Source organism: Gadus macrocephalus, chromosome 22, assembly GCF_031168955.1.
Source record: "Gadus macrocephalus chromosome 22, ASM3116895v1".
Taxonomy (NCBI): domain Eukaryota; kingdom Metazoa; phylum Chordata; class Actinopteri; order Gadiformes; family Gadidae; genus Gadus; species Gadus macrocephalus.
This window is the reverse complement of record NC_082403.1, coordinates 10,597,078-10,620,173: the sequence shown is the minus strand read 5'-3', so window position 1 is coordinate 10,620,173 and position 23,096 is coordinate 10,597,078. Positions and strand designations below refer to the sequence as shown.

Sequence of the window (23,096 nt, the reverse complement as noted above, 5' to 3'; positions counted from 1 at the left end):
GGCGCGTGTGTGTGTGCGCGTGTGAGAGAAAGATTGAGATACAGTAACGGGGCCATTATCATTATTAAGCGAGATAGAGATGACACCTCACTATAGCTACCGTTGACAATTTAACGACAATCATGCAAATAAGAGACGCACACCCACACACACACACAATGTTGTTTCATGTGCTGGGTGTCACACCTGACAGTATTGTGTTTCCTTGGCCGCGTTGTCCAACGGTTTGCCTTTGCCATTGTTCCTCCTGCTTGTTTGAGCAGTAAGAAAAACCTAATCTCTGAATAAAGAAGATGGTGGGTGCCAGTTCACGGGCACGCCAGCCAGCCCTCGCCAACTGTGATCAACAAGCACACGACCAAACACAGGAATGATTGAAGTATTTTCCATGTGGGAGAAGGTTACAGTAACCGACATTGAAAGTTACACCCTGTTGGCTACTTAACACAACATGGTCTAAATTCTTCTATCTGGCAAAATACATATCGGCGTTGGAATCAACACGACTAGAATAGGACATGGGAACTTTTAGAGTATGACAAGACAGGCTACAGTTTCACTTACAACCCCAAATAAGAGAGCAGGGTACAACAGTGACGGCTCCTTACAGTTGCATTTATTTCCTACCCCTGATCTGTCCTCTACTCAGAAGTGTCTGATGATTAGTGGTCAGTGTATCTGCTCCTGAGTCACTCACTCACACTGAATGAGTCATTTAATATCAAGTCAAATCTTAATCTCTTTTCCCTATTTGATGTCAAGAACACACACACACACACACACACACACACACACACACACACACACACACACACACACACACACACACACACACACACACACACACACACACACACACACACACACACACACACACACACACACACTAATTGTGCAGGGTTGACCTTATTCTTAATTCATTACATTTACATTCACCGTTTGGGTCATGTGTTTAGGCAAAACGGTTCTTCCTAGGAGTTCTTGCTTAAATGACATTGTAATCGTCCAATGCCCACATGAGCAGAATCGATGCACAAACCAGCATCTAGGACCACATATACATATACTTACATTAAGTCTTTAAAAGTGTTCATTTTCCCCTTATGTGATTTTAAGAGACAAAAGTCTAGGCTGGTGCTCCACATACGTCACATTTAAATACATACACAGAGGTAGGAACAAGCAGAAGCACAGTCGACAGAGGCTCACTATATTCCCCAGGCCATAGAATTTGTTAAATAATGCAGCCTGTGGATCACCCCACCGGGCCTCATGCCTTGGACTGTGTGTGCTCAGGACCAGAGCCCCAGCTAACACTAACACACACACTGGCGTTTATAAAGATACGTGTGTACTCTACCCATCTATCTATCCATCCATTGAGAGGTAAAGGGGGTTCAGACTGAGTCAATAATGAGGATGTTTGCGCATGAGGATACGAGCGCGTGTACTCTCAGAGTACACCCACGCATACTTCTCAGTCAGATAGCAACACAACAACAAAACTTCAGCTTAAGAGTTACCGAAGAGTGGTTTGTGTGTGTGTGTGTGTGTGTGTGTGTGTGTGTGTGTGTGTGTGTGTGTGTGTGTGTGTGTGTGTGTGTGTGTGTGTGTGTGTGTGTGTGTGTGTGTGTGTGTGTGTGATGCCTTTTGTGAAGTCAAAGTTGGGGCCTCACGTTTCAAAAGGGAACTGGTCTGATTTGTCGCTTCCAACTGCCGCCTTTGTGAGGCTAATGAGTTCACTCGGTCCTCACTCTCTCTCTGTGTGTGTGTGTGTGTGTGTGTGTGTGTGTGTGTGTGTGTGTGTGTGTGTGTGTGTGTGTGTGTGTGTGTGTGTGTGTGTGTGTGTGTGTGTGTGTGTGTGTGTGTGATCTAGCGCACAGCGCCGCTTAAATCGCTAATTAGCCTTGTGACCGTGTGAGCTGACCCACTTCTCTACCTTGCCGCCAGCTTGTGTGTGTGCGTGCACGTGCGTGTGCGTGTGCCTGTGTGTCTGTGTGTCTGTGTTCCATATTTTTCTTAGGAAGGTGATGCCTTGTCTTATGTCATTCTGTTGGGCATGTCCCCCCCCTTTAGCTCGGCATGTGTAGTGATTCAGGTGCTAGAGTCTAGCAGTGGTGCCAGGGAAAGCTAGCCCGGGTGCTCGGGGGATAAGCATTCCATGGTATTAGCACATACCAAACAACATCTGAGAGCTACCCAGCCCCGAGTCAACACCAGGCCAAAGGCTGGAAGAGTGGGTGGGAGGGAGGCGAAAGGTTAGGTTTAGCCAGCCTTTAGCATTCATCTGTTCCACGAGATCGGAAATGTCTCTCCAACTTTGAGCCAAGGGGATAACAATCGTACAAAGAGGGATTATTTTAAATACAACTATTGAAAATAAAGGTGGAAAAATGAATTAAAGGTCTATACAAACAGTAGCAGAATGGGACATCTTTGAGGGAGGAAAGGAGGTACTACTGGCCTACAGTGTGACCTTTGCCATCCCCAACAGAATTAGGCAGAGAAGAGCTCGAGGCCTGACCTAGATCTGAATGAACAAATGTGGGGCACACACACTCACATCCCCTGCCCACACGCACGTACATACAAAAAATTCATTCCCCACCCCACGCGCAAACACACACACACACACACACACACACACACACTTCCTGCTATTATATGGTTGTATATATATTTAGAAAAGGTGGGCGTAGTCAAAACAACCACATGGCTTAAGTCCCATAGTCCTCCGCTGAGGGAGCATACTTAACGGTGGTAAACAACACTTTTGAAGAAAGAAACCAAGAGGCGAAGCTAAGCGAGAGAGAGAGAGAGAGAGAGAGGGAGGGAGGGAGTGTTGGCGGGAAAAGATCAGTCGAGAGTTAAAAGGCGTGTGTGGGCGTGTGAGACGCGTGGCACTCCTCCACCTTAACCACTTCCACCTTACGTCAAGTGCATGGGCCGATCTAGGCCAACAACTACTTCAAAACCCGGGACGGGGCGTGTACTCGTGTGTAGAACCACTTTCCAAACCAGGTACTCTATTTGTGGGTTTTTATCCTTTAGATATTTATTAAGCGACGACGACAATCATGAGCAAGTCGCAGCCCTTTGTGAAGCACCAGGGTACAGAGCTGCCCAGTCCGCTCCAGGGCTCAGTACGAGACGAGAACACTTCCGATGTCAGGATTCACTCAGGGCGCGTTGGGTTTCGGCCAACCCCCCCAACGAACGACATGATCTACGGTTCGCTCGCTCCACGGCAGTGAGCGAGCGAGCGACACCGTGTCAGAGCGACACCGTGATGATGACAACATGATAACAACTCCAATCAGGAGCGAGCAGCATCCCTGATGAGACATGAGGACGGCGACGCGCTGCCAAGATGGCCCCCGGAGTTCGAGACGAGACGGAACATTACCGACATCGGAGCGACACAAAGACATAAAACATCTTGATGCATTTCGTTTAATCCCCCCCCCCCCCCCCCAATAAAGTTGTCCGTGGCCACAAATGACTGCGCTCGATAGACGAGACCAACCCCCCCCCACACAACACAGCGTCGGACCTTAAAAGAGCCACGTCTGTAAGGACGGATTATTAAAAAAACAATAAACCTCTGTCTTCCATATAGAAGTTAGTCAAGTGTGAAAATAAACGTCTGGATCCAGCTCCCGTCCATAACGGCTGTTTCCTCGTTCCGGTGTCCAGTCCAAAAGTTGCGTTTCTTCCCTCAGATACGAGGATGACGTCTGTGTTGTACTGGACGGGAAACATTTGGCAGACTGTGGGAGATTCCAGTCAATTCCGACAGGACCTGTCCCGCTTCATCGAAAAGGAATTTGCTGGTGTCCGTTAATGATTTCCACGGGATAGCGTCAGTGCTTATGAGTTAACCTCCAACCAGTGCAGCGGTCCAAAGGTCTGGCGTGCCGGCCCCCTCCTGGTACTCGGGGGGGGCCCCCGGCTCCCCCTGGTACCGCCGGGCCCCGCGGCGGCTGGGACTCAGGATTCAGGATGAATCAGGAGAGGCGTCTCTGGAGTTCGGCCCGAGGGCGTCTGGACGGAGGCTGAGCGGGGCGGTCTGGGCCCCCTGGAGGGTCCCTGGAGAGGGCCCCTCATCTGGGCAGGCCTCCACCTTCCTCCTCTTCCTCACGTGGCTGTGGTGCCTCTTGGATTTCAAATGGGCTAGAGGCGATAATATACAGTATGTTATTATTAGTAATCAATAGTTTTTTTCGTGGTTTGTGGTTTGATTCATAAATATGCATTATATTTTCCAACGGAACAGAAAATCCTCTTTGCCAGAACTCTCGTTAAAAGACATAACACTATGAATAACAAACACACAGTCTCCACTTTATCTCATGCCAGAGGGATGCAGGAAGATAGAGGGCAATAACTAACTTATTCGCACGGAAACGATCGCGAGGGGGAAATAACAATAGACCAAGTTCACTGGACGGTGAAATAACTTGACCCGTTGCTGAGAATGTTAAGCACACACTCCCTGTGTGGTAAATAAGTCAAATGGCTCACCTGTCCACTCCAGGTCACCGATGATGACTTTGTCGCACAGCTCACAGGTGTGCCGGCTGCGCTTGTTGGTAAGCTCCGCCTCCTCCACTCTGATTGGCTCTATGGCCGGACTCTCACCCTGAAGGTCAGGTGACAGATATTTTTTGTCAACGTAAGATTTAATTTGAGCCTGTATGCTAAAACAAGGTTTTATCAAAATAGACGGAGGGTTGAGAAAGGGAGAGAAAAAAATTTGAAGGAAAGGAAGAAAGAGAGGCGACCATTGACCCCACCTTAGTGAGGCTGTGGAGGATCTGCAGTGCAGGCTCCAGCACAGTCTCCTCCCACCGGGAGACATCAGACACATCCAGGCCATACACCGCCGGCACGCTGCCCCCTGGACCTGCACACACACACACACACACACACACACACACACACACACACTGTGGTCAGCACAAGGTATGTATATATCTATATATACACAGACACAACACCAGGGAGCCCACAAGCAGGCACACAGGAACAATAACCACACGCTAACAATACACTGAAAAGAAAGACACAGACAGACGCACACAGTGTGGTCAGCGCACGGTTCGTACAAACACAGAAACGATTACAACACACACGTACAGACGCACAATGTCGAGAATGCTATAAAGAGTGTGCGGTGTGGCGAGTCCAATGCGGTAGTGAAGCCTAGCCTGTGTTTAAGATCTGTCGTGTTAGCGTGACCATGGGAGGCGGGAGGGGGGGAGACAGGGGGAGGGGTGGATCCTGGCCCTGTGGCTGCACCCAGCGGAGAGCTGGGTTAGTGGGTGCAGCCACGCCCTGAAGCTCTGGCACTTTGCTGACTCACACCAGCTCGATAATGTCTCTCTCCCCCCCCCCCTCTCTCTCTCCATCCCATACTAATCATGTCCCTTGCACTCTCTCTCTCATTGCAACCCCATCATCTCTCTCTCTCTCTCTCTCTCTCTCTCTGACTGCAACACCGATGTTTGAGCTTTCACTTCCTTCTAATGATCCCTTTCTCTTTCACTTGCAAAAACTCTCTCTCCCCCTCTACCTTCTTCTTTCTCTCTCTCCCCCTCTCTCTCTCTCTCTCTCTCTCACACATTTCGATTTTGCACCAGTCAGCAGACTCAGCAGCAGGCCCCGCAACCCTGACTGACTGTCTGAACATCTATGTGGCCATTTATCTGTCTGACCGTCTTATCTGTACGCCTGTCTGATGGGATATCTACCCTCGTAGTGTGTGCGTGCGTGCGTGTCTTACTACCCATCCGTCTGTCTGCACATCTGTCTAATCATCTACCCGTTGGACTGACTTTCTCAGTCTTACTACACATCCGTCTGCATCTCTCCTCTCCCTACTCCATTTTAAATCCTCAGCTTCCTGCTTCCTTCATCCTATACACACACACACACACACACAGGTAAATTAATTTCAACCCCTGAAGGCACAGCGACTCAATTATTGCATAATCCCTCTCTCAAAAACACACACAGCCACACACACACACACAGTAAACCAACTGGGATGATAAGCTGAAGTGTGTTGGACTGGACGCTGACAGGAAAACAGTGTTTCTACTGTAAGACCACACCACTGTACCATCCCACGCCGCAGGGCATTCATCAAAATAAATAACAGCGTTGGGGTCTGTCAGGACGATGGCCTGGGGAACAATGTACGTCTTTAATGAGCTCCATCTTAAAGGGAGCCATAAAACTAAACGCAGCCCGCGCCCGCAGCAACCGGCCACACTGACTCTCACGCTGCGTCTAATTTTACATTCTGGTAAATAGACGCCTTTACGCGCTTTACAATCATTGCCTCACATTCACCCGGTCGCACACGTTCATTCACCCACGGCGGTGCCGACCACACAAGGAGACAGCCAGATCATCGGAGAACGTCAAGGGGCTTTGCTCAGGGACAGCGGCCACGCTGGCTTAAAGCCATTCACATGTTTCACGCACTCATTCGTTGGCAATGGTACTGGCTAGGGTCGATGTTTTGGATGGCTCGGATCACATTTGCTCTGAACAGCAGGAGGAGGGGGGGGGACAGAGGACCGTTTGTTTTGGCCCCGCCACTCGCGCGGCCCCCAGCACCCCCGCCTGACATGAAGACTGTACAGTGAGCCGGGCCCTAAACGGACCGCCTTACAACACACTGCACACACACACACACACACTGCACACTGCACACTGCACACACACACACACACACACACACACACACACACACACACACACACACACCACACACACACACACACACGCGCCTTGCTTTCCGTGCCTTGCTCAGTGACACTGCGCCACTCAATGCAACAAAAGAAGAAACGGGAGGAATAGAACCCCCACCAGTGTGTGTGCGCGTCTCAGCATGTGTCAGGGAGGGCCTGTTGTGCGCGTTTGCTTCGACATGAAAGCAAGCGGGTGACCCTTAATTTAAGCATCGGGTTTCATGGACACAATTGCCGCTCGCGTGCGTGTGTGTGTGTGTGTGTGTCGGCGTGTAAGAGAGTCCTTTTTGTGTTGCCGGTAAAGAGCGGGCAGATGGTTGTGGTGGCGGTGAGCGCGCATACCTTTATTGTGTACGCAACGTCCCGCCACCCTCTGAACGGGTAACACTTCACCTCAGACAGCCCTTCATACCTCTCTCTCTCTCTCTCTCTCTCTCTCTCTCTCTCTCTCTCTCTCTCTCTCTCTCTCTCTCTCTCTCTCTCTCTCTCTCTCTCTCTCTCTCCTCTCTCTCTCTCTCTCTCTCTCTCTCCTCTCTCTCTCTCTCTCCTCTCTCTCTCTCTCTCTCTCCTCGATCCTTTACCGACTACCTCTCTTGACGACGCCCCGTCCGTCTCTCTCTCGCCCCCTTTGTCCTTGACCGCCAGACGCGTCTGCTGTGAAGAGTGGAGGTAAAGAGAGAGGGGGTGGGGGGGGGGGGGGGGGGGGGGGGGTAGGGGGGGGTCTGCCAGATGCTGGACGGAGAATCCCCCTCTTCTCCACAAGCCCCGCTCCTTCTTGTTCGGGGGGTGAAATCGTACTCTGCTAATCTCCCAAGAGTGAAAGACGGACGATAAGAGAGCAGGTGGAGGCGGGGGACAAAGAGTGGCACGCCCTGGCCCCGTGGATCGGGAAACACACACATATCATACACACACACACACACACAAACGAGCGTGGTGGGTCGGGCTCTCCTGCAGCAGGGCGTCTGCTGCCCTCCCTGTTGATACAGCAGCCCACCTGTCGCAGCAGGCCGTCAGCGAGTGCCAGCTGTGCCCCCTTCTACACTGGCGGCTGCTGCTGCCTCCGTGTGTGTGTGTGTGTGTGTGTGTGTGTGTGTGTGTGTGTGTGTGTGTGTGGTGTGTGTGTGTGTGTGTGTGTGTGTGTGTGTGTGTGTGTGTGTGTGTGTGTGTGTGTGTGTGTGTGTGTGTGTGTGTGTGTGTGTGTGTCACCTACTACCCACAAGTGGTTCGGATTACATGGCTTTCTTTCCTTCTCTTTCCACCTTTTTAAAGTTTCTGAGTTGCTTCCTCTGTAGAGCAGCTTTAGTGGACCATGAACTTACATAGACTCACTGTCTCTGGATGGCAGAGTCTGTCTGAGCCGAGTTTTGTTTTGACTGGAGACGGTTTGTCACTGAACCACCAACTTATAACACATGATTGTGACAAACTCCCCATGCCAAAACACATCATTGTTATGTTCACATTATAATCCAAAGTGACTCAAGGAATATGTGCTATTCAGGGTTTATACTTGAAGCTTTCTAGGTGACTGATGCCTTCTTCCATACCTCTTTCAACAGATTAACCCGATCTGTTTGGGTGTAAGAGTAGGGCTTAGGTTCACTCTGAAACCATTTTACAAGCATGGTGTTGGATCCTGGGGGGGGGGGGTGTGTGCGTGTGTGTGTGTGTGTGTGTGTGGCTTTCAGGGTGCCGAGAACTCCAAATTCACCTGCAACATTGAGGTTGGAATGTTTCCTTAAGGAAATAGAAGAAGGTAAAAAGAGGTAGAATCAAGTATTTACTGAATCAAGTAAATACTTGATTCAGTGTTGATATTAGTCAGATTAATTAAATAATACTTGAAATCATTAGCCTTTTCTGGACACCAAATAATAATCTTGCAAAAAAAATGGGTTGAAATGCCATCCCGCAATTTTCTTTTGGTGCGGGTAGTTTTATGTGTGTGCAGTTTGTGTAAACCAGTGCGTGTGTGCACAGTACTCATGTATGTCTAGTATGTGTGTATGCCTAGTACGTGTGCCGGTTTAGCATGTGTATGCACACAGTCTGTGTGTGGGCGTGCACGTGCGTGTGCGTGTGTTTCAGTGTGCAGTGGTGTCAGAGCCGTACGGGGGGGGGGTTTACAGTGTGGAGCGGAGTAAGCCACTTAGCGCTAACAGGATGAGGCGGTAGTCGGGTTACTACAGGCCACGCTACGACTCTAAGGTGACCAGGTAAGCAGAGCACTAAGTCAGGTTCAGCGTCCCTACGGTTAGGTACCAATGCAGGGGGCCGTGCACAAGCGTGGACAGAGGAAACATTCACTATATGTTGCGTAAAAAAAACATCGGCCCTTTTCCTAGAAGTTAAAGAAAGGGAAACTAAAAGCAGAAACAGATTTTACAGTTCACCCCCTTTTCGGATCCTCTGGCCACTCGCTGACCTTGCCGATTTGAGTGTTGCAACGTTTGATCGGAACAGGATGGTAAGGGATGCTGATAGGAAGATATGCATTTGTAGGCGGTACCACAGCAGCCATGTATTCCACAACCGTGTTTTTTGGTCGGCGATACCGAAACACGGTTGTGAAATTGAAAACGATGTGAAATTGAAATGTTTGGGGGGGGATAACGCGTATGCAAGTTGTATAATTTCAATTAGTATTGTATCAATTGTTGAAATTGTTTTGGGAGGGATGGGTACAATTCTGATATTGTTGTGAATGGGAAGGATACAGGGAGATACACAAACATACACACACCCAACACTACAGTATAGAGCTACAAAGGCTTATTGCTAGTTTAATAGAGTGTGTGAATCCCATCTTGTTAGAGTGAGTACTGATTAGTTCAGCCCTGAAGAAGGGGTAGAGGGCCCCCCCCACCTCTACACAATCCCACACACAAACACGTACACACACACCAACGCTAGGTACACGCCTAAAAGCAAACACATCCTTTCCACAAACCCACATGACGCCACAAACCTCCCCCCCCCCCCTACACACACACACACACCCCGCTAACACAGTAAACCCAAACACAAAGAGCACTGACGTTTGAGGAAGCGGTTGCGGACCCATTTGTTCTGTTGCCGGGCATACCGCCTGGTGGCGTTCTTCAGCGCCTCGGTACCTGGCGAGAAGCACAGGAAGGGAGTCACTCAAGGACGAGATACCACATGGGGTCAGACAAAGGTCACATATTAAATCAATCATCATTACCATCATCAACAAATGTTTTCAAAGGATCAGAAAAAGTGACCCGTTGCCAAAACACGATGCAAATATTACACTAGAACGTCTTGGTTTAAATCCTATTTCGAAAATGAAGAAGAAACTGCAGTGGATTTGAATTGCTTTGGAACTGACTGCGGTTTAAAGGATGAGACCTTTGTCTCGGAGGGTCTCCCGTTGGCCGCTGTCCTCGGGGGCCGTCAGGTACTGGTGGAACTCCTTAAAGCCAATGGACTGGAAGATGCCGTGCTGGTAGTCTTGACTGACAGGAGGAGGGGAGGGGGGAGGGGGGGGGGGGGGGGTGAGGAGAGGCATCGGGTTAACAATCTATCGAAACCGAAATATGAACAGTCTATCAGGAGGAGAAAAATAGACTCTTAGTCCATCTCTTAGTCCATCTCTTAGTCCATCTGCCGCTTCAGACACAACCAATCGTGGCTCATTTAGATCTGTTCTCCTCGACCTCCTGTTCAACTCTCTCTCCCTCTTTCTCCCTCTCTCCGCTTCCCCCCTCACGCCATCCCTCCCTCCATCTTCCCCTCTTGTTTCCTCCCAGACCAAGCAGGAGAAGTCTGGGCATATTGTGATACTTTTGTGGGCCAGGCTGACACAGAGAGACACGGCGGAAAGACACAGAGAATGCCCAAGGGCCAGGATAGCGTTTCCCCTGCCCGACCAAGGTGACCGGAGACCGGGGCAGGTTTGGCAGGATCAAGGGAGCAGGGAGAGAGAGGGAGAGTAGGAGATGGATGGAGAGAAGAAAATAGACCACCCAAGAAGACGAGACAACGTGGCTTGTGAGGATGGAAAGAGAGAGAGAGAGAGAGAGAGAGAGAGAGAGAGAGAGAGAGAGAGAGAGGAGAGAGAGAGAGAGAGAGAGAGAGAGAGAGAGAGAGAGAGAGAGAGAGAGAGAGGAGAGAGAGAGAGAGAGAGAGAAGAGAGAGCAAGTGAGATATGGAGAAATTGGAGAATAGCGCACAGGAAATGCAGTGAGTCAATGAAATGGAGAGGGAAAGATGGAGAGGAGCGAGAGAGAGCGAGAGCGCGCGAGAGAGCGAGAGCAAGAGAGAGAGAGAGAAACAGGGATAGGTTTGACCTTGTCCTCTTGCCATAGAAGTCAGGGTGGTGGTGGTGTTGGTGGGGTGGTGTTCTGGGCTAATGCAGCATTTAAAAGGAAGGAAGAGGGGGAGTAAGAAGGATGGAGGGGAGGGGGGGGTGCAGGCAGCATCCTGGGCACCTTGCCACCAGTGCATCAATTTCCTGCAGCACACCCCATCAATCAATAGCCCATGTGCACGCAGCAAAAGCGCACAGAAACGCTTGGGCGTCAACCCACACACAGTCAGCCACCAACAGACAGACTCAGCATGTCAATGCCGCTTGCGAAAAGAAAAAAAAAGGAAAATAAAAGATCCCTACCCGGGACCGTCTACGGCATATTCAGCAATTAGGAGAACTCGGGCATTAGCATGGGGAGAAATCGGTGCTATAAATCAAACCCACCCCTACACCCAAACACCTCATGTGGGGGGGAAAAAAGAAAGCAAGAAGTGTGGGTTGGTCCGTTAACCCGGTTTTACCTGATGGAAATGAAGGCAGTGGGGAATTCAATCCAATCGAACTGGTCATGTGATTGAAAAAATTATCTTGCAACTCCAACCACAGCTTGTGTGTCCGCCGCCGTTACCTGGCCTCCTGGAGCCTGCGCTGGTTGTAGCGCTCGTGGAAGTCCCTGAGCTCCTCCATGAGCCCCGCGGACAGCATGGCGTCCACGCGGGCGTCCAGACGCACGTCCAGAGCTGTGCGGCCGGGGATAACACAGCAACACACACACACCGGGAAAATATCATCAGCTAACACCTATGTGAATCTCTCTCTCTCTGTGTGTGTGTGTGTGTGTGTGTGTGTGTGTGTGTGTGTGTGTGTGTGTGTGTGTGTGTGTGTGTGTGTGTGTGTGTGTGTGTGTGTGGTGTGTGTGTGTGTGTGTGTGTGTGTGTCTACCTTGCATGTCGGCGTGCAGCCAGAAGATGCAGGGGTCGGGGTAGCGCAGCGGCCCCCCCAGCCCGCCCGCCCCCTCCTGGCCTTGCTGCTCCTCCAGCCAGCGGCTGTGGGCCACGCCTGTGTCCTCGTGCACCTGCAGACTCCTGCGGACCACCGCAACCGCACCCACAAAACACTAGGTCATCAACAGAAACCCCCCCTGGGTCATCAACAGAACCCACCCTAGGTCATCAACAGAACCCACCCTAGGTCATCACAGAACCCAACCTAGGGCAACAACAGAACCCACCCTGGGTCATCAACAGAACCCACCCTAGGTCATCAACAGAACCCACCCTAGGTCATCAACAGAACCCACCCTAGGGCAACAACAGAACCCAACCTAGGGCAACAACAGAACCCAACCTAGGGCAACAACAGAACCCAACCTAGGGCAACAACAGAACCCAACCTAGGGCAACAACAGAACCCAACCTAGGGCAACAACAGAACCCAACCTAGGGCAACAACAGAACCCAACCTAGGGCAACAACAGAACCCACCCTAGGTCATCAACAGAACCCACCCTAGGTCATCAACAGAACCCACCCTAGGTCATCAACAGAACCCACCCTAGGTCATCAACAGAACCCACCCTAGGGCAACAACAGAACCCACCCTAGGTCATCAACAGAACCCACCCTGGGTCATCAACAGAACCCACCCTAGGGCAACAACAGAACCCAACCTAGGGGCAACAACAGAACCCAACCTAGGGCAACAACAGAACCAACCTAGGGCAACAACAGACCCAACCTAGGGCAACAACAGAACCCAACCTAGGGCAACAACAGAACCCAACCTAGGGCAACAACAGAACCCACCCTAGGTCATCAACAGAACCACCCTAGGTCATCAACAGAACCCACCCTAGGTCATCAACAGAACCCACCCTAGGTCATCAACAGAAACCCACCCTAGGTCATCAACAGAACCCACCCTAGGGCAACAACAGAACCCACCCTAGGTCATCAACAGAACCCACCCTAGGTCATCAACAGAACCCACCCTAGGTCATCAACAGACCCACCCTAGGTCATGTCAAGTGTGTCGGGGTAGGTTGTCCGCGTTGTTGTGAACTAAACTACATTGTGGACATTGAGGTCGTCATGCCCACTCATCAAACGGGACCACAAAGGCGCGTCCCTGAGTTAAAAGACAATCAATGAAAGGAGTGAACTAGAAAGAGACGTTTTCTTGCACGTAGTTCTCCTGCTTATAGCCACCCAAGATTGCAGCTTCTGCATTTTTGTATTTTCTTCTTTTTTTTTTTTAAAGGGACTAAGATTCAAATTCCGGCGGCAGACTTCCTCAGCGGCACTCGCGCTCAAAGGTCACGATCGAGGAAGGAGGTCACTCACTAACAAACACATTTCCCGTCAGCCAGAGGAACTGTGTAACCGAAACCCCCTTTGCGCAAACAAAGATCACAGTAGTGGACACACTTACAGATCTGTGTGTGCGTGTGTGTGTGCATGTGGTGGCTTAAATAGAAGTAGTGGTCGTGATTTCTGGATTTTTCGGCTTATCTGGGGTCGATAGCGACAGAGAGGAACTCCGCCAGCGCACCACAAAACAGACATTAGGGGTGTAATTTTTTGTCACTCGTAAGCTGATTTATAAATAAACGGCTGTTGGCCAGGCACGCACACACACATACACACACACCCCACCCACCCACACACATACTGAAGCATCATGGTTCCTTGTACACTGTGACATTGTGACACCTCATTAGGGAAACAAGACAATCACTATCAGGAGGCAGTCATGCTTTTTCACACATTCCTTGCCGGATCAAGCCTTGGTTGTCACACACAAACACACACACACACACACACACACACACACACACACACATCGAATGAGTCTCAGTTTAGAATCCTACTGCTTTAAGACATTGTTTTATCCTCTGGATTTTCCCTCCATTTCACAGCTAAATCAACCCTTTTTCTTTACGTACCTACCTGGCGATCTTGCGCGCGTTGTTGGGGTGCAACATGGCGGCCATCTTGGGGTCCACCTCCATCAGTCTCTTGTGCAGCTCGGCCCCGCCATTTTCTCCAGCTCCGCCTTCCTCAGCGCAGCCCGGTCTTCTCCTGCTTTCGCCGACTCTGCCTTCTCCTGCTGGAATCAAGAAACTAAATACTAAACATTTTACCCGCCGTAAGTCAATAATTTATAAGACATTACAGAATAAATTGCATAATTTGCTGGTCTATTGCTGAAACAATCAATAATTCATTCGGCTTATTTATCGGGGGAAGTAAGTAAGATTTTCTGCTTATAGCATCAAGAATGCATGCATATTCTCGCCTTTACTTGCTTCCAAAAAACAATAAGATAGGATACTTTTCTTTTTTTCGTGGCTGCTTTTCTTGGCCTTAAGATGAAGCAAGCACATTTAAGATATCACCGTTGGCTTATTTCCTCCTCACTCATGCCAGTAAACTCACGCTCAACCTTTAGGCTGGTAAACAGGGAGGGCTCTAATTGGTTAGAGTTATGAGGAAGGCTGCTGATTGATGCAGAGTTATTCTGAAGATTTCTAAATGGTTAGAGTTACAAACAAATCAAGCTCCCAATCATGCTTCTGATTAAAGAGTTATTAGAATGGCTTCTGATTGGTTCAAGAGGTCATTAGGAAGCCTCTGATTGGCTTAAGACAGCTCTAAGTGACCGTACATGTGCAAGGTAAGAGGTTCATCGCTTTGACATGGCAGAAGTTTCCAGAGTTTGATGAAGCGGAGAAGGCGTGTGTGTGTGTGTGTAACTGAGTGTGTAATTGGAAGTACAGATTTGATAGATAGATTGATTCCTTAGAGCTACAAACCCGTGTAATCCACCAGGACTTTCCACAGCAACGACTCGATGTAATAGTTGGTCCCGCCCACTATGATTGGCAGCTTGCTTCTGGTGTGCAGGTCCTCGATGTTCCAATTAGTTAGGGAAGCAACCAACCCGAAAGCCTTTATTTAATGTTCAACCACTCATGCACGGCTCCAAACCACATCCGGCCAGTTTCAGTAAAACATAAATGCTGTGTGTGTGTGTGTCTGTGTGTCACGCCTTTTTCTTTAAAATACCACAGAGACAGTCTTTCATCTCCGTCAGTCTTCTCTCACTCACTTTCCCACACAGACCTTCTCTCACTCTCTCCCCTGAGAAGAACAAGCGAACCTCTCAAGACAACATAAGGATTCACGTGAACAAGCCCCTGCTCTTTTTGAGAGAGAGCGAGAGAGTGAGATGAGTGAAGATCTTCCAGAGAGAAACCAGGTCCTTCTCTTTTTATGGCCTCAAGCCCCACACCCACACCCCCTAATGTCACCGTGATCCAAGAGATGGGGAAGTTATTCTGTAATGGGGGAGGGGGGTGACATGTATCAGAGTAAAGGGGAGGAAAATCCTTGAAAAGGGAGAGGCAGACAGAGCGCCCCGCCCACAATTACCCATCAGCCCCCACATCCTTCTTCCTAAGATACACACACCCGCCATCCTATACCGATTTCACAATCGCTCTTTCTGTCCATTCCTAGATAAGGTCTACATAACAAATTGCATTCAGGCTGGCGTTGCTCTAAGCCTATTCTTAGTCTCTCTCTCTCTCTCTCTCTCTCTCTCTCTCTCTCTCTCTCTCTCTCTCTCTCTCTCTCTCTCTCCTCTCTCTCTCTCTCTCTCTCTCTCTCTCTCTCTCTCTCTCTCTCTCTCTCTCTCTCTCTCTCTCTCTCTCTCTCTCTCTCTCTCTCACTCTCAGTGTGTGGCTGAGCCCTGCTGATCTATTAATACCACCTCTAGTTATCGCCTCCTCTTTTCCACGTGTTACAGCCTGTGTGTCTGTGAGGAGGTGCTGCTGCCCAGTGTGTGTCAGCCACACGGTCCCCTCTATTTATATCCCCTCTAGTGATCTCTCTTCTCATTTCAGTGAAACATCTGCAGCAGGCGACACACACACACACACACACACACACACACACACACACACACACACACACACACACACACACACACACACACACACACACACACACACACACACACACACACACACACACACACCACACACACACACACACACACACGTTATTATGACGAGGAAAAGGTGTTGGGGCGAGATATCACCACCAGGCCCGAGATGTCACTGAACCAGATACCCGCCATCAGCGCGCTCCTGCCGCTTGCCAAATAAGGATATGAGGGGGAGGGCTTTGTTCCTGAAGTCAACAACGGTGTAGCTGCTGACCAGTGGGTCCACGAAGCCGATCATGTGATGTGTGCACTGGGCGCGCTCCTCCGTCGTCACCTTATTGGTGATGATGTCCAGGCCCTGGTAGACCTGGAGAAAGAAAACAGAAAACAAACAAACAATGAACCAATCAACGATCACAAAGGGGCGCAGCATGCAGCAGAGAACCCTGGGTAATGATGAGAGGACTTACACCAGCACCGTGACGTGAATAATTAAACAGGCGTTACGTTGGAACAATAAGGGTGTGGGGGATTAATAATGCAGTCCATGTTTTCTTTCATTTGGACGTTATTGTTAATTCCCTGCCAGAGCGGTGGACAAGGTTTCTTTTCGTTTCATAAGCACCGAGGTGAAATACTGAGGGGAGTGTAAATAAACACAGAGCCACGCGAAGAGAGCTTGGCCTTGCTAGAATGTGGCGACGGTGTGCGATGCGCTATCACACACACACACACACACACACACACACTCATCCTAAACACAAAGAATGCGTGTGAAGCCTGGGCTGCGTCATTGCGCCATAGCAATGGAGTAATCCCAGCTTCCCACCACTCTGAACCACTGGCTCCCAAAGGACCACTTGGGAGCGGGGTTAAAACATTAACCTGATGTAAACCGTAGGCCTGAAGATTGGAGGCACGCCTGTGCGTGTGTTGAGGGTCAAGTGGGACAAACAGCTGAGGAATAATTCAGTGTTATCTCCACACGACACCGCTGTCAGACAGCAGGATGCATGGGGCGGAAGAACAGACCAAAATGACTTGGGTTGGGTTGTCGGTGACCTCGGAAAAGGGTTTGAGGCTCAGAGTTTGACTTTTTGGGGAGTAGATGAGATAAAAAAAACAGGCAGAGTGTAAAATGGAAGAGAGTTCAAGGAGGATATGGATGGAGGGAAGGAAGAGAATACAGAGACAAGCAGGAGACCCAGACGGCCCCGTGCCCAGAGCGGAGCACTGTGTTCTTGTCACACAGAACAGGATGCTCTTGGCAAATTTGATGAATAAATAAATCTGTGAAAAAAGAAAAAAAAAGGGAAAGGAATGGTGTGGTAATGTGCTTTGTGAGATTGTACAGAACGCGGGCCAAAGAGAGGGAGAAGGTGCGAAAAAAGGGAGAGAGATAATTGGGAATAAGTTGGCTGTGTGTGTGTGTGTGTGTGTGTGTGTGTGTGTGTGTGTGTGTGTGTGTGTGTGTGTGTGTGTGTGTGTGTGTGTGTGTGTGTGTGTGTGTGTGTGTGTGTGTGTGTGTGTGTGTGTGTGTGTGTGTGTGTGTGTGTGTGTGTGTGTGTGTGTGTGTGTGTGTGCACCAGGGTCATGTGTCTCATTGTAAGCCACGTTCCTTACTTGCTCCCTGATTTACATCCAGTCTCAGTGAAAAGGCAGCCCGGGGCCCCTTGCACTCACACCCGCCATTGTTCTCATCAGTTCAAATCTCAATTTCCAAGTAATGCTCTCTCCCTCTCCCACAAACACAGTCTCTTTAATTGTAAAAGCGAGCTAGTTTCTCCATGTTCACCCTTAACTTCTCGTCTTTCATGGAAAACTTCTTCTGCTCGGTCCCATTCGAACCTGCCGTTAGGGGCTATGAAAGCAGACACAGCTTATACTTAATTGCATGTGTGTGTGAGGGAGCACCGAACATGGAGTCTAATTCTAGTGCGCTCCCTTCACAAAGACAGGGCGAGTACAGCGAGCAGCGCAAGTAGGGCGGAACCTCACCATGGTCACAAGCACTTAAGCAGGAGGAAATGAAGGGAAAAAGGCTTTCAGGTGGTTAAAAACCAGCGAAAGAAATTAAAAGGAGACAGAAGAAAAAGAGGTGGCGGCAGCCATGAACTAGCTGCCGCCAGACGAGGAACGTTTGGTTGGATAGAGCTGATTGGCCACAGAGTCAAGAAGAGAGCAGAAAGGGGGAAAAAAGAGGATAAAGATCTCCACAATTGAATTTATTCTCATCTAGGGAGCAAACTCAAAATTGGTTATATAAAAAGAATGAAAGCCACAAGTAGCAAAAAAATATAACTGTGTGTGTGTGTGTCTCTGCTTTTGTGTGCGACATGATTTATAGACATGGTCGTAAATGACCTGAGTGGGCTCAAGCGCTGTGCGGAGACTGGAATTAACGTATGCCCCAGCCTGCGTGCCTGTGCGTGTGTGTGAGGGACAGAGAGTGAGTGACTGCGTGTAAGGGATGCCTTCAGACAATAAGCCCAGTGTTCCAGCTCTGATGCCTGCCTGCCTGCCCAACCTTATGCCGGGCATGAAACAGCTGTTCCTCAGAAAGAAAGGAAGAAAGAAAGAACTGGGAGAAAAAAAAAGGTGTGTGAAAGAAAGAAAGACAGAAAGACAGAAAGAAAGAAAGAAAGAAAGAAAGAAAGACAGAAAGAAAGAAAGAAAGAAAGAAAGAAAGAAAGAAAGAAAGAAAGAAAGAAAGTTAAATAGAAAACATATTGAAAGAAAGAAAAAAAAAATTATGAAAGAGGAAAAGACTGAATGAAAGAAACCCCAGAAATAAGAGGGGAGAGAGAAAGCCTGTACAATATGTTTCTAGCTTTACATCTGCTGTACATTGTGTGTTTTTCATGTGTGTTAAGTGTTGTACTCCTTGTTATTTATGTGCCGTTTTGGCTTTCTGTCTTGTAATGTTGTGTTGTTATGTTGCTGTGTAATACATGTGAGCACACCAAAACAAATTCCCATCAACTGTATTTTATATACTGTCTCCCCTGCTTTGGTGCATGTCTTTTGCATCCAATACATCTCCACCAGTCAAAACTGACTTCTCTCTTTCTATACATTTTCATCCTCCTCCGATAGCACCATCTTACTCTCCTTCTTTGTTTCCGTTGAATCAGTCTCTCACTCCCTCACTCCTTCCATGGGGAAGTGTTCAGTAATGGCAGACTACTAAATCTTTCAGGATGTGGTTCTCCCTTGTGTCCCCCCTGGAGCCCATCTAAACCCCCCCGCCCCCCCCCCCCCCCCCCCCCCCCTCCGCTCCTGCTGAGCGCTACATAGGGGCGGTGCATTCCCCTACACACGTGTACGCTCACATGTTCACGCACAGACACACGCGTGTGTCTGTGCGTCCCTCGCACCTTCTCAGAGCGGGTTCATCAGCGATCTGCGTTGGCCCTCACATGCGTCTGATCAGCGGATAAACGATGAATCACAGCTGCGAACGTGGGAGCTGCCACGACCCAGACGGACCCGTCAGAATCCCAGACCCACCCACAGCAGGCAGGCAGGCGAGGGGGGGGGAGACAGAGGAGGGAGGGGGGCAGAGGAAGAGAGAGACAGAGAGAGAGGGAGAGATAGAGGAAGAGAGAGAGGGAGAGATAGAGGAAGAGAGAGACGGAGGAAGAGAGCAAGAGTGAGAGCAAAACTGCATGAATTTGAAGGATGCAATACAAAGCGGATAGCGTGGGATGTGGTTCACACATTCTCTCCCTCCCTCCCTCCCTCTCCATCTCTCTCACCCTCCCTCCAGCCCTCCGTCTCTCAGTGTCAGTGGACCACTCATTGACCTATGGAGCTCAACTTGTTCCGCAGGGTTTCACAGGGACTACGCAGCCAGCACGGTGACACATGTGGGCCTTCAACCCACATAATTCATGATTCGGCAGCGTATGCTACCGCTCCGGATGACGGATAGCCCCCCGTCTTTCAGCCGCCATGCGACGACGCTAATGTTTACCAAATGAAGGTTTTACAACCCACGACGCTCATTGTCACCATGGGCCGTGTTCGGACAGTACTAAAACACAGGTCACTAGCCGCCGTCCACGCATGACGCCCACATTGGCAAACATGAGCGCACACGCACAAAACCACACACACTATGGCAACGGCCAATTCGGCTGGTGGTGGTGACCTGTAAAATTGGCCCTCGGGACCTTTGGGGACCCGACGTGAGACTCTCCTGACCTCCTGCTTTCTGGCTCTCAGAACTCCCTGGCCCCACCGGACTGACACGGGTTCCCGCCCACGCACCCGCAGGGCAGAACAGATATCATCAATGGTCTCCCCGCCTTCCTCCTCCAAACCCAACTATGATCATCATCACAATGACAGGCCCCTCATTCTTTCCCACACACATCGGGTGGAAAAAAAACAGCCTTAACCCCCCCCCCCCCCCCCCTCTTCCCCAGACTGAAAACTAGGCCCAAATCCAAAAGTTCGAACCCCTCTTTCTGGGACCCAGAAGCGGAAAGAGTGGAAAAGTGGAGTAGGGAGGGGGGCAGTGTTTAGCTGCTTATAATCAGTGGTTTACACGGTTGGCACGTCCTCTTAGAATGACGCAACGGCCAGGAACTTGTCTATGCATCCGCCATTGATAGTGTGTATATTTAACCAGTGAATAATACCCCCAGACACAATTCCGATGCACTCCAGACCAGGGCCACAGGATGGGGGGCATTAACAGAACTGGGGGCCGTTGGGTTGGGAAGGGTCGGGGGGGGGGGGGGCGACAATGGCACAATAGGAGTGTTAGGGGAGTGTGGGAACCGATTCTCTGGGGAATACAATAGCCGCTTCCCCAGTGGCCACAGTGTGTCCCATTCATTGTGTGCGGCAGCGACCGCTAGCCTAGCCTAGCGTAGCACAGCACCCAAGTATGCACTGGCTCAGCACAATGCGGCTTTCTCCCAAACAAGACCGGGCTGTTTCCTATCCCAAAGACAACACACACACAGTGCTAGCCTACACACAGCCTTGTTCTCAAATCGTCTCACATCAGTCACACACACACACACACACACACACACACACACACACACACACACACACACACACACACACACACACACACACACACACACACACACACACACACACACACACACACACACACGGATAGGACAGTCTCTAACTAGGCCAATGGTCCTCGCTACTGGAACTGCTGGTTGAGGAGAATTCCAAGAACATTCTGGAATGTTATTAGCATAACCCAGTTACCCAGTAGCAGGTACATGGCTGGAAGACTCGGTCCCAGAGCGCAAACACGCTGTCTCCAAGAATGTGCAGCTCTGACAGGCTGATAAGACGCCATGTGTTCCAAGGTGGGTGAACGACCCTGGAGCCTGGCCCCGAAGACCATACAGACAGGAAGGCTAGTTGGGAATACAAGGTAAGCTCTTCCCCATGAAGGTCATCATTTAAAGGGGTCAGCTTGGCAGGGGTGGGGCGGATATAGGTGAAGGCATCAGGACACACCAGCTTCCAACCTTCCGTATACACGCCCGTTCATGCACCTGACCCTGGGTTTGAAGACGGTTGCCGTGACAAATCGCCTGAGAACCAAGGGAGGCTGGAGGGAGTCAGTGGCAGATAGCTCAACAATGCGAGCGTGAGAGATCATGGCATTGTTACACAGGCGCTCTTGCTCGCACATGCACGCCAAAACACGACAGGGGGTCATTTCCATAAATCATGTGAATTAGGTCTCATTCCTGTGTGTACACTTGCTCTCATTCCTGTGTGTACACTTGCAGGCTTGCATCTAGATGCCTCACCCGGCTTCCATCATTCCTAAGATGAGGTTTGAATAAACACTCATATGGACTACTGTCTTATAACATGCCAAAAGCCCTGGCTAACCCAGACGAGTGGTTGACAAAATTAGTTGATCTACCATTTATTTTTACAGAAAGGTTTTTTTAACTACAGCATTTAAAAGGTTTCGACTGAGAATAACCATATAGAAAAGGCCATAACATACATCCAGACGAGATAATGGCAAATAATAAGCTTTAGCTTATTCTTTAACCATTAAGCCACAACCTGTTTCCTTTCACGCTATTTAAATTAGCTATAAATAACGGTGCTGTAGTCTAAAGCAGACTATTTCCCAGACTCCACTGCGTCTACATCAGTCATGGACACGATTGTGGCCACAGTGGCTTTCAGACTTGTTTCTTGTGAGGAGAAAACGTGGAGCTAGCAAGCCGTTTGGCAAGGGATATTGCCTACTATGTCGACGCGTGAGCATATTAGTCAGATTGAGCAAGAACGACATGTGTTAATTAGAAGTTATGGTGGCGGCTAGCTTCTCTTCTCAACCGACACAATTGACTTCCCAATATGGTTATTAATGTTATGTGATCTTTATATGGGGCAACAACCTAAACATAAACGATGTCCAGCGATGTATAGTCGTTATAGCCTGCCTGGCTAGACAAGACACGTAAAATACACTAACGACAAACCTATGAAGGACCACATATGTCTGACATCGCATGGAAATGGGATGGACATCTTCAATCGTCTTGGTTTATTTTGACACTGATAAGGGGGAATAAACGCGTACATGGCCTTCTTTCATCAATAATTGTCTATCCTTAAGATGTTGTACTCTTGAAATGAAAGATATATTCTGATCAGAAACGCGTGGCTATCACGTCAAGGACTCGGGCCATTTGTTTGTTGTTGCAATGACCTTACCTGCATGGAGTCAGCGCTGATTATTTCCCCTTGCATACGTTTACCGATTTCTATTGCTAACTTCGACTTTCCAGTTCCAGTAGCACCTAAAACTACAACTAAAGGAGGAACCATCGTCTTCTTCAAGGCAGACTGCACGCTTCGAGCGGACGCCGCCATGATGCCTCGGTCACCAGCTGACAATAACGCACATGCGCAGTAGCTGAGAATGGCTGAGGACGAAGCTGGTTCTGTAACTTAGCAACAAGAAGCCGTTTGCGGTAAAGTTGATTTGATTAATGGGGTTTTCCAATGTCCGGGACGTTCTTTTGTCTTGGGAATAACAATCATTTCGACAGAAGACCCTTGTCTACTGTAAACCAAAACTGCATTGTTCTTTGATC

At 49.4% G+C, this 23,096-nt stretch overlaps 1 protein-coding gene and 1 long non-coding RNA gene across 2 annotated transcripts in view; both read right to left on the bottom strand.

Moving 5' to 3' along the window:
* The window catches only part of LOC132451048 (uncharacterized), an 82,767-nt gene that overhangs the window by 52,721 nt on the left and 6,950 nt on the right, over nt 1-23,096 (bottom strand). The gene's annotated exons all lie outside the window — the stretch shown is intronic.
* On the bottom strand, nt 1,530-22,911 carry trit1 (tRNA isopentenyltransferase 1). The gene is given in 12 exon segments (XM_060043279.1): nt 1,530-4,173; nt 4,525-4,642; nt 4,797-4,906; nt 9,803-9,880; nt 10,137-10,243; nt 11,669-11,780; nt 11,983-12,125; nt 13,989-14,079; nt 14,082-14,135; nt 14,855-14,955; nt 16,218-16,357; nt 22,714-22,911. Coding segments are annotated over 12 exon segments (1,389 nt in total). The 5' UTR covers nt 22,873-22,911; the 3' UTR covers nt 1,530-3,997.